At 38.4% G+C, this 12,500-nt stretch overlaps 2 protein-coding genes across 2 annotated transcripts in view; one reads left to right on the plus strand and one right to left on the minus strand.

Moving 5' to 3' along the window:
• Positions 1 to 11,432, minus strand: part of LOC138027944 (BRISC and BRCA1-A complex member 2-like) — a 15,869-nt gene extending 4,437 nt beyond the window's left edge. The window contains exons 1-8 of the mRNA XM_068875574.1: positions 11,250 to 11,432; positions 10,503 to 10,582; positions 8,992 to 9,089; positions 5,823 to 6,011; positions 3,681 to 3,755; positions 3,227 to 3,327; positions 1,296 to 1,398; positions 786 to 856 (exon numbers count right to left, since the gene is read on the minus strand). Of these exons, the coding sequence (XP_068731675.1) occupies positions 786 to 856; positions 1,296 to 1,398; positions 3,227 to 3,327; positions 3,681 to 3,755; positions 5,823 to 6,011; positions 8,992 to 9,089; positions 10,503 to 10,582; positions 11,250 to 11,371 (839 nt within the window). The 5' untranslated portion in view covers positions 11,372 to 11,432. The remainder of the gene's footprint in view (positions 1 to 785; positions 857 to 1,295; positions 1,399 to 3,226; positions 3,328 to 3,680; positions 3,756 to 5,822; positions 6,012 to 8,991; positions 9,090 to 10,502; positions 10,583 to 11,249) is intronic.
• A 56-nt stretch (positions 11,433 to 11,488) lies between these two features.
• The window catches only part of LOC138027216 (uncharacterized), a 4,720-nt gene continuing 3,708 nt past the window's right edge, over positions 11,489 to 12,500 (plus strand). The window contains exon 1 of the mRNA XM_068874767.1: positions 11,489 to 11,998. Within this exon, the coding sequence (XP_068730868.1) occupies positions 11,527 to 11,998 (472 nt within the window). The 5' untranslated portion in view covers positions 11,489 to 11,526. The remainder of the gene's footprint in view (positions 11,999 to 12,500) is intronic.

A 12,500-nucleotide genomic window follows, 5' to 3' on the forward strand; every position in this document is an offset into this window, starting at 1 on the left:
CAAAATTAATTATTACAATTATTATTATAATTATTATTTTTAATCTTATTACAATAGTTACATGTATTATTACCAGTTGACCATCTCAGCTAACATCACACCATAGTTAATGCATAGAGATGGTTATGAAACTGGACAAGTTCCTTTGTTTCATGTTTTTGTTTGTATTTTTGGCCTTGACCCTGCACAAAACACGCCTTTTTTCGAGAAGATAACCAATCAAATCCTTCGATTAAATTATGCGCAACTAATTTGCGAACCCGTGCGAAGCAAAAACAAAAGATTGTCCAGGGTCATGGTCAATTCAACATCGATTGCAACAACACTGTTCTCGCTTTTGAAAGTTCTAAGGTTTCATAACCAGTCCCTCGATTAACTATGATCACACAGTCCTGAAGTATGTCTCCTGTAGCTTAGTGACCAAGCTCTCACTAATTACCAGTCTCCTTGTGGCTTAGTGGCAGAGCATCAGAACCAACAATATTATTGGAAGCTTAAGGGTTTGACTCGTGTTTATTAACAGATTTTGCTCTGCCTAATGCTAGACGATATTACTCGTCAATGGGGGTGATTCAGGTGTCAATGGATACAGCTTTTCTGAGAATTTCTATAAATAAACATCTTCACAATATCAATAACTCTCTGCAATCACTCTCACTTGAAGGCAAAGTCCCTCAGCAAATATGAAAATGGGTTCTGTCTGTCTCACATTCCCACATCTCTCAATGATATGAAGATCCTGTGTAGAAGGAGAAGTAACAGTTATCTTTTACAGTGACTCCTACCTTCCAAAAGCACTCAGAAATGCAGCAACATATTCACGTCTTTTCTGGTATGCCTGACAAACTTGTTCAACCTTACAAAGCAAGCAGAAAAGGGAGTTCATCATTAACAGTCTGTGACAATTATTATTATGCTAAAGTCCAGGCCAATCAGCACAGATGTAGATCACATCACAATAATAAATAATAGTTTAATGAATAAGAACATTATTGAATTTATTGTTCAAGTTGCAAAACAAAATGATTTGATATTTTAAATGAAGGTTTCCACACAATTTAACTGTTCTTTTTTCTCCTGTGTTGCCATACAATTCCATACAGTGTGTATTATGCATGTATTTCTTGTTATGGTTTATAGCATGAATAAGCAAACAAAAAATGAGACAGGGTTACAAATCTCTGAATATTTCCATATTTAGTGAGGTGTGTTTGAATGCGAATAATCAGTTGTCACATCTGAACCTGAATCAACAACCATGATTCGATTTTTGATAACGGTCCACTTAGTCTAACCTTTGCCTCAAAAAGTTCTTGAATGAGAGGTAGATACTCCAATAGGCATCCATGCACACCTCCCCAGTGGGGGATGCGCAGACTACTGGAGCCACCAAATGCTCTGGGACAGCAACAAAGAACAATATTTATGACAAAAATCAGTCATGATAACCATCATCAATAGTGCCCATCATGATCATATTAAAAACTCCCATTATAGGCACTTTCATCATAATGTTTATCAATTCATTATCACAACATCAGATTATTATGTTGCAGGACATTTGGTTAATTTGCAACCAAACTAGGCCATTTTGTTTCAACCTACGTTTCAACTTGTTTCAACCAAGGTCAATTTGGGGCAGGTACAAACACAGGTCAAAGGTCATTGTTTTACCAATCAAGACAGACATTCCAACCCTCCTGATTTGATGTATTGCCTCCTGCTCTCCCGATTTTTATCAGATTCTCCCGATTTATCATGAAGTTCTGAAGACAAGGAAAAAATTCCTTATCTTAAGTATTTTTTGCGATCTGAATGCAAAATGTTACATTACACTTTCTTATCCTATAATGACTCGCTCAGTCTCTCCATTGAACACCCCGTGTTGTGCAAACTCATATTATTAAGGCAAGCAGTCTTGCTCCATTTAGTAGCTCCAAAGATGGTGGACAAGTATTTCTGCCTTACAGAATACCACACAAATGATGTCAAATGCAGGAAATGCCACTTGAGAGAAACTAAATTTGCAAAAATTTGCTGGGTGGGGGGTACCCCCCGACCCCCCTACAGGCTTGCACCTTAGGTGCTCACGTGAGCACATTTGCCGCTAAAAAAAACCTCTAGTTTCCTTCAAAAGGGGTTGGAATGTCTGCAGAAAGTACCCTAAATATTCATTAAAGCTTAGGCCTAACTAAAACCCTAACCATATACAAATGATAACATTAGGCCTAAAAACATTTGTTAGGCCTACAGTCCTGGTCAAAAGTTGTTGGGAACGTTGCGCGGATCACTTCACTTCACACCTACATGTAATTCGATTATTCTAACTATTGGCTGTACTATTTGGGAAAGAGCATGCTCTTGTGGCACCCCTCCCCCATATTCAATGTTGGAAGAAACGTCACCATTTTGTTTGGTGCAAAATCCAACATTGATAAGGGGGAGGGGGCTATCTCAAAAGTGATGCTATCTTCCCAACTTTTTTGTCCAAGGTTGTTTCTGTATTGTTAAAACAATGACCTGTGTTTGTACCTGTCCCAAATTGACCTAGGTTGAAACAACTTGATTCAGGTTGAAACAAGTTGACCTACCGGTAGGTTGAAACAAAATGGCCTAGTTTGGTTTCAAATTAACCTAAGGAACAAAATGACCTGCAACGTCAAATATTTTCTTGGTTTAATGTTTTTCAAACCAGAGTTTAGTTGTGGTTTTTCTTTGTCTAAATACCTGAACCACGGCATATACAATGTAAAATGATAAGTCTTATGTTATGCATACAGTACATCTGGGCAAAGGAATGACTGCTCTAATATTACAATTTGGGAGACAGCGAATCAAATCAAGTAGAACAGATCAAATTTGATGAGAAAGGAAAACTAGAGTACCTGGAGAAAAACCTCCCAGGGCAGAACAAAGAACCAACAAACTAAACCCACATAAAAAAAATGAGTCTTCCAATAATTATTAAACCTGTAAAAAATTGGTAGAAAACAAAAAGCCAACAGTCACCTCTAACCACTGCATCAACCCTGCTACTCTGAGGGCAGTGTGCATCTAAAAAGAATTGTAATTATAATATATTTAACCCATTCACTCCTAAGAGTGAGACATAATAGATTTTACTCCGTCTAATGCCAGACGATTTTAATCGTCAATTGGAGCAGCTTTAGGGGTGAATGGCTTAATGATGCTCCGACAGACCTTGCAAATTTATTCATTTCATTACCTTTCTACCCTTGGAGATAACAGAAGTGTTGGTGTGACATTGTCACCATTCATAGAGGCATAAGATACAAACAGGCATGCCATGTCCTCCCCTGGACACTCCTGCAAAGACAACAGTAATGAATGATTATTAAAAACATGTGATCTAGTTTAGTATGCAGCGTAGGGTTTTGGGCTTCCTAACATGACTAAATCTGGTATTTTGGAGTCAATGGGTTAACAACCTCTGCATCCAGCTCTACATTGACGTCTCTTTTAACTGTCTCCTAGGAGTGAGACTTCTAGATTTTACTGTGTCTAATGCAAGACGATTTTGCACGTCAATGTGGGGCAGTTCAGGAGTAAATTGGAAAAAGTTTGGTTTAGACAAAGCAGTTCCCAAGTGAACTAATGTTCTCAAACTGCAACCACTTATTTTTTTCACTTACTACTATCATTATTAATATTATAATCACCTTTATCATATAAGGTGGCACGTCACTAAGGTCGACTGGCAGCTTGATCATGAAGTTGACCACAATATCAGAGGCCTGACAAAAATATTATAAAAATTATAATTGTAAACAATAACATACAAGTAATTTATTTGTGGGTGCAAAGGTATTTGCAGACATTTTCTAAAAACTTTTCACATTTCAACACCTTATTGAAGGAGATTGTCTAAAACTATCCCCAGTGGAAAACAGTTCAAAAGAACTTCGTGATGTTTGAAAGATCTGCAGTAGCTTCATGTAAGAATCTTAACCCCCTTCGTTGAACCCTGAGAGTAAAACGTACAGGTTTTACTGTCTTTGTGCCAGTTGATTTATTCGTCAATGGGGTCTGCCTCAGGGGTGAATGGGTTAATCAAGTCTAGGCCCACTCAAAGACTCGTTAACCCCTTTGTTCAGTGATAGTGCATTGAGACAAGTCATTGTAAGGATACTGGCAAGATTTTCAGGGCTTTCGTTTACATCTATAGAAAGGAAAGGAAAGGAAAGGAAAGGAACTTTATTTAAGTGTCTAATCTTCTAGCGCCATAGAGCACTAATCGGGGACACTGTAAATTGAAATTAACAAGTTAACGCAAATCAAATCAAATTTTTGGTTTTTGACGAGAGGGGAAACCGGAGTACCCGGAGAAAACCTCTCGGTGCAGAGTAGGTAAGGTAAAGGTAAAGGCCCATTAAGGCCGGCGCTTATCTCCGGTTTCCGTAGCATGAAGCGACTTGGAGTATTTATGCTTCCCCCTGGATGGGATGCTAGTCCATCGCAGGGTTACCCCCAGCATTACGCCGGTACCCATTTATACACCTGGGTGGAGAGAAGCACCGTGAGAGTAAAGTGTCTTGCCCAAGAACACAACACAATGTCCCCGGCCAGGCCCCGAACCCGGACAACTCGATCCGGAGTCGAGCACACTAACCATGAGGCCACCGTCCCTCCCACGGTGCAGAGTAGAGAACCAACAAACTCAACCCACATATGATGCCGAGTCTGGAAATCGAACCCGGGCCACATTGGTGGGAGGCGAGTGCTCTCACCACTGCGCCATCCCTGCATCCCATCTATAGACAGGGATCCATTAATGCAGGATCCTAAAAAGATCACATAGACATCACAGATTTGGGCTATTATAAACTTCAAAATCCTCAATGATCTTGGAGGATTTTGAGGGTTTTGGAAGATTCGTATTTAGGCCCTTGTTGAGTGAGGATTCTCTTTCAAAAAGTAGGGTTTGTGCAGTGCTGAGGGTGTTTTGCTTTCCATGACCCACACTCACAAAGTATATTTGGTTCTCCTTTCCCCCCTCTTCCCTCAATACCAATGTTGATAATGTGATGCAAATACTTTGCAAAATACAAGCCTTCAGCCATTTCTTAACCAACACTGAAATGGTAGGGGGAGGGGGGCAGGGAGTAGACACATTCACAATGAGTTTTGTCCAAGACTGCAGGTTCAATTCCTGGACTGGAGAAAAGATGTTTTTGTTGCTTCTTTCATTCTCTAGAGCACTCGCTTCCCACCAACGCCGTGTGGGTTCAATTCCCAGACTCTCTGTCATATGTGGGTTGAGTTTGTTGGTTCTCTACACTGCTCTGAGATGTTTTTCTCCAGGTACTCTGGTTTTCCTCTCTCCTCAAAACCAACATTTCGATCTGATTTGCATCAATTTGTTGATTTCAGTTTACAATGTCGCCAATTAGGGCTCCAGTGCTAGAAGACTAGATTAAGTTCCTTTCCTTTCTAGTCTGCTCAAAGAGGTTTTGCTCCCATGCAATGCACCAGTTTTTCCTTTCCTCTAAGACCAACATTTCTGAATTCCACTATTACTCTAACCCCAACCTTAATAAAGTATGTCTACCTTTAAATTATCAAGTCTATCAAATAGTTTAAATTCATTATGGTTGTTAGTTTTTTTGATAATAGGTGTCTTGTCTTGAATGTGCAAAAAACTCCTCAAAGAGTTCTTGTAAGCTCCTTGGTGCTTTATTGGGAGAAAGGATTAGTTTCATTTACATTGTTTTACACCTTGATCGTGATGAAGATCCTTGAAGATCTTTGACTTAAAGTTCAGGAAATGTTTTCACTGTATTCTCCATGTAATTATTTCTCACCTGTTGACCTTTCATGACATGCACTTCAAAGTCAGGATATTTACTGTCAGCTTCAAGGGTGGTGTATTCAAAATTTATCCTAGGCATGTGCTCCACTTGTTTTCGTTGGTATTCTTTGTACTGACCGATAAGCTCTTTTATCAGTTTTAGTAAGCTCTGTGGATCATTCGCATCCCAGTTTTCTAATGACTAAGGGAAACCAAGCATGATTATATCATTAAAAGATGAAAAATATTTGATATGACATTAATATTAAATTTTGTGTAAAAAAAAGATGATTCCACTATTGGTAGCTAGATCCCAGATGGATACTCAGCTCCCATGGCTGAGAAATCAAGACAACCCAGCCATGAGCCCCCACACAGCACGGGAGACAGACGCCCATTACACATTGAAAAGAGGGAGACGGGAGGAAAGGGGAAATAACCACTAAACAATGTTATAGAAACATGCTTTTTAAGTTACTTAACACAACTACTACATCACGGTTATGCCTTAAAGTAAACAAAAGCATGAAATCACGGCACATGCACCAACCAGACAACACCGCCAACCACACCAAGCAAATAAGTGCTCCTGTTATTCATTCGGTTAAATTACATTCAACTCATCAACATTATTAAATTATTCTTATCATTGTTATAATTATGACATATTAATTTTAAACAGATGTACATTGCACCTTAATAACATGAAATACCATGTAATTTTGTTAATTTAAAATAGGTTTAGTCTAACCCAAAATTTGCTTTGTAATCCAGTATTTAAGGAGGCTCGAAAGGGTTTCAACATTTAGAAGACTCTCTGTTTAGATCGAATAACGCTACAACACTGTATCACGTAAAAGCAATGTTATGGTACCACATGAAACACCGATTATTTCCAAACAAGATGTGATCATTATTGTGATGTAATAACTTACCAATGGGAAAGCCCAGCAAAAACATTATTTTGGATTTAGTTGCTCATGTCTCAAACACAAACTGGGTGACCCCCCTTTTTTATTGCTAAAAAGTGATTAGAAGGCCACGATGAAACTTTCTGTCACAAAGTTTAAAAAAGAGTCTGTCGAGAGAATTCAGAGCTACATAAAAAAAAAAAACAAAATTAATTAATTAATTTTACCCATTGACACCTAAACCGGCCAAAACCGGCCGCGCGCGATGACCCCTGAAATACCTAAACCGGCCAAAACCGGCCGCACAAAATGGCGTCTTGATCGGAGTTGATCTTAGGCCTCTACCCAGTCTCCCTTAGGAAATCTAAATTTTTTGTTGTTATGGAGATTTAGAAGGATAATTGACCAATCATTTGCCGTGTTGTGAGCATATTTTGACAGCTGATAAGAGACCCCACAAGGGCTGGCTTTTTGCCCTTTCGATCGCGCGATCAAATTACGCGAAAACAACAGCCGATGCGCCAGATAGCGCACCGAACGATGGGGATATTCATGCTTTTTTTTTTTCGGATTCGGAGGATCTAGGGATCTAAGGGATCTTTTATGGTTTTCCTGTAAGAGGAGGGGATATTAGAAACAAAAATTTTGATTTAGATGGCTTTAAAAGTGACGAAGAAGACGGTGAAAACCTAGAGACCGATGATAAACAAGAAGCTCGCTGGAATGATCAGCTCGATAGTATTCAAGTTCCAGATTTCGTGGCAGCCACTGCTCGGTATTTCGTATTAGATAATCAGAATGAATTAAATATTTTTCCTAGTTTTCATAGGAGATGATCTATGGGAATTAATGGTAAACGAAACGAGTAGGTATGCCTGTCAAAAACTGTTAAAACCCCCGGGCGCATTACCTTTTTTCATGGAGTAAGCCGCGCAGAATTAAAGGCCTTCGTAGCAATTAACGTCATAATGGGCATTGATTTGCTCCGGAATTTAGCTTTATATTGATCAACCGATGGATTTTTTGCAAATAACAAGTTTTTTTTGTCCTAACATAAATTGGTAATCGAAGGAATTTTCACCTTCGGCATACCTCGGAAGATCAGTGTCTTCAACAAATAAATCAATCCGATCGTGCGTTTATATTCCGTAAATGCGAGAATACCTCCAGCGATTTTCTCTGTTGGTTTTCTTGTGTTTTGTAAGTTATCTTTCAGTGAAAGTTTTCGAAAGAGCACTTTTGTACACAATTTGACCTTGTTTGTTCTCTCATGAAACATGATAGTGATCAATTAACTAAATTAATCTTGCGGTTTTGTGCACGTGTATTTCGACAAACAGAAAGCTCCTCGTGAAATTTTGTTTCGGCAGCGGCGTTTGGGCATAATTTTTGCACTTATACCTGCAAGAAAACAAAGCGATTGGAATAAATTTCAAGAAATTTTTATCCATTGAGTGGTTAGATTTAACTGTAAATTGCACAAGGCATATTTTTAGTTATAATATATATTTTTCAAGCGCTTTGTTTAGTTAGCGATCAAAAACTTTCTTGAATGCTTAACGCGCGCTGCTTCGAAAATTCTACCTTTACATTTTCAGTTGAGCCTTAGGACGTGTTTTCAATCACTTTTTAGCAATATTTTTACATCATCTGGAAGTTCACTGTTTCTTCTTCAAGGTGAACTTAATTCTAGAACTCAGTATCTTGTGTACATTTACTGCGCATATGGTTTATTTTTAACGCTCGCTTTCCAATGCAAAACCTCGAAAATTTCCCAAGTTATCTTGCCTAACAAAACAGCGCACGTGAACGAATCATTGGGTTAAGGTGGCTCTGAATCCACTAGACAATTTTAAACTGTACAGAAAGTTTCATCATGCCCTTCTGCTTACTTTTCAGAAATAAAAAATGGGGATCACCTAGTTCGTTTTTCAGATATAACCAACTAAAGACAAAATAAAGGGTGTTTTTGCAAGGCTTGCCCATTTCCACGGTGACATATTATGTCACAATAATGACTGTATCTTGTTCAGCAATAATTTGTGTTTCATTTGGTACCACAACATTGCCAATACATGATACAATGTTGTGGTTCCCATCCTTCTAATACGGCCGTCAATTGGAAGCATTGAAACTGGTTCGAGCCTCCTTAATCCATTCACCCCTAAACCGGCATAAAGCAGCCATACTTAGCATTTTACTCTGTCTTATACCAGATGATTTTACTCGTCAATGGGGAACCCCCAGGAGTCAATGGGTTAAGATGAATACCTTGAGTTCACGAATGTCAGGAACAAACTCTAGGTCTTGTGAGCCAAATATGAAATCAGGAGGAAAATCTGGTTGAGTTTGGCTAAAAATCACCTCCCCTGCAATTGTTAGAAAGGAATATAAAATGAGGGCAAAAAACTGAGTTGCAAACAAGACATTATTCAATCATTTTTTGCAAAATTTAACTCTTATCCACCGTGAAATATATGCAATATTAAACATAGGCAAGCTTACTATGAGACAGAAACCTGACAGCTGTAAGATTGGAAGAAATTATGATTGGCTTACATTAATTTCCCAGGCCAGGCCTGGACCATGCTTAGAGTGGTTTTAGAAGATGGTGTAATTGGCTTGGATCAAGTGCCCTGTGTCAGGCTTTTCTTTCCTTTCCTCTTACTTTTTTGGGTCCCTTCCCTTGAAAAGCCTGATCACAACTTGGATGGCAGAATTACAGGTAGAGAACACAGTTGCCGGCAGAGAATGAGCATCTGGAGTGACAACCGGAGAAATTGCCTGACAAACATTGCTGTGGTTTAGCTGTCATTGAAACAGTACGAGACTTTTGTGCATGGGGCAAAGTGTAAATTGCATGAAGTGAGCTTAAGGTCATTTATGTAATTTCAAACACCTGTATTGAAGTACATGTAACATGATAGAAAACAAGGAAAATGTCAAATTACAACTAAAAAAGGTTGTGTTATATCATAATGTTGCTACTTTGGGGGTTTACTGGGATTGTGATCTCTGGAAAGCAAATAATTTTTATGTAATTGAACGCATATAAAGCGAGTAATTGTACTTTGACTCAGAGTTTAGGTGGTAGGAAATGAATGTTGTTGTACGAAAGTGACTTGGAGAATTATTAAATGCGTAAAAGTCTGAAGATACAGCTGTACAGTCCTAGTCGGGGTGTTTTGGCCAGCACATGCAGTCTTGAAAGATTCTGTGACCTGGAGATCTCTACATTGCACCAGTAAGTATAGGAAACTGTATGAACTTGCTTGTGCATTTTATGATTTATTATAATTGGGCATGAGTGATGTTTTGAAAGTTCTCAAAATTGCACGAGCTGTAGGTGAGTGCAATTTGAGAACTTTCAAAACGTCATGAGTGGCCATAAATCACAAAATGCAAGAGCAAGTACTGTACATCCAATTTTTTTATTTATTGACTACTCAACAAAATCAGCGCATTGCTTTGTTTCCATAGCAACTTCCATAATGCATTCTACAAATAACCTCTTTTACACTCCATAACCTATTTATGCATTCCTCATTGACCAATCAGAAACATATTATTTTGTTGAGTACATAATAATACATGTAAATATCCAACAAACTTATTTTAGAGACTACTACCACTTGACCTTGGTGGATAATACATAATAATAACTGACAAAAATATATTTTTTTGTCAGTCCAAGAAGTCAGCACATACATACATGTAATGTTACATAACATACTGTGTGTCAGCATGTAACAACATATAAACAGTGGCATGCATCTACATACATTTTAATTTTCTACCAGCATATGGAATTAACACTTTGAATCTATCACAAGCTCTAATGGCAGCACATGGATGAGACACGCTACAAAAAATAACAAAACAAAATACTGGTAATTAATTATGCAAGTGTCCTCTGGACTAATTGTGATAAGGAAAGCCTTGGGCGGGTCCTGAAGCTCCAAGAACGTGCAGCTAGAGTGATTCTGAAGGCCCCCCTCTAGCACCATCAGTCCCTTGTTTATTCCACTGAAATGGTTGCCTTTTTGTAAAGACACTTGAATATCTAAATATATAATTGCTTATAAGCGATTACAAGGTGACGTCCCCGTTTATCCAAATAATCTACTTAAATTAAACAGCAACATCCACAGTAGATAAACCAGACACTGTAATTTTAACCTAAGCTCTCCGAGGTATAATCGCGAAACAGAAGGAGGCAATAGTTTTACCGTCACAACTTGCAAAGCATGGAACCGTTTATCTTTGCCTGTAAGGCAAAGGGACTCAGTTGATTCTTTAAAAAAATGCATTGTGGAATGAGTTTTTTTAAACAACAGCAGAATCTTGATCATTTTTCTATTTAAGTTAATACTTCATGAATTGTGACATGATTTAATATAATGCTATATTTTATCTTTTAAATAGTTTAGTAGCTTCTATAGTATTTGTATTTGTATTCAAGTTTACTAGCTCAGGCTATTTCGTGCTCACCCTCGTGAAATAAAGACTTTACTTACTTACTTACTTACCTTGTTTTTGGATCGACGACTTTTGGCAATTCTCCACAAACGCCAAAACCTTCATTACTCAGCACGGCATCTACAAATTTTTCAATCTGTGGGTGGAAACGCTGCAGCAGATCAGCGGCCATAACTCGTTTAGAACCGAAATGCTAAACGAGTTTCTTCCGCCATGACTGTATCAAAACGGCCAGGGACTGGGAAAATTTTAGCATATATAACCACACTACTACTTTCTTAGAAACCGCAGTTTTAGTGTAGGCTCAATTATATAAAGGTACGAAATATGGAGAAATTAGCAGGGATTTCTTCTCTATTTCAACCTCCTTCGACAATTCAAGGAGCAAAGATCTTAAACAAAGAAGCCTTTAAAACTATCATAAATCTTCCTGCTCTGAGAATCGAAGCCAAGAAGTGTTCGCTTTTCTTGAAGAACCTCAGCAAATGTCTGCTAAATCAACCTCGCTTGAGGAACATTGTGTCAGATGAGTGCATCAAAGACAAAAAGATTCTTCTTCTTAACCCACAAAAATCGTTGGAAAATTTAAGTGATAAGGAGCGAGAATTTGTGGAGAGTCACGGTGCTGAAAAAACGAGCTACGATTTGATTTTAGGCTATGAACATTGGACGACCGAACAAGTGTTGAGGGCAGTTTTACCAGCTGAAATCAACGAAATTCCTTCTTCCTTTGAAACGGTCGGCCACATAGCTCATGTGAATTTACGGGATTCACAGCTAGATTACAAACATTTCATAGGTAGGTTGTCTTAATCGATGCCACTCCATGAAACATTGTGGTAGCCTTCGAGCAGGTCAAGGGACTGTGGCTGAGGATTGAATTTCAACCCCCAGTCCCTTGGGGACCCTGCTCGCAGGCTAGCATTTTGGAGCTGTTTTCTGCACAGGCACCGCAAGCTCATTGTGAGCATGGCTGAGAAAAATGTAAGGATTTGTGTAGGAATCACGATAAAAGGCTCAAGATGATAATATATATGAAAAAATCCTCAATTAAAAAGCCTAACCTTATTGCCATTGTGGGTAGCTTCCTTCCTGTGTGGTTATTTTCCAGATCCAACACGACTTGAGCCATTTTTCAATATCTCTTTTGTCAACAGTACAAAATCTCAAGGCTGGAGACTAAATTCTCAGGAGCCACCAATTTGAGTCAAATAATCCTGGGTAAAATGTTCCCACGGTCACAATTCCACATCAGAATCAATTGACAAAGATTGAACTTTCATCTCAACCCACCATCAACG

The sequence above is a fragment of the Montipora capricornis genome, chromosome 12 (assembly GCF_036669925.1).
Source record: "Montipora capricornis isolate CH-2021 chromosome 12, ASM3666992v2, whole genome shotgun sequence".
In the NCBI taxonomy this organism is placed as follows: domain Eukaryota; kingdom Metazoa; phylum Cnidaria; class Anthozoa; order Scleractinia; family Acroporidae; genus Montipora; species Montipora capricornis.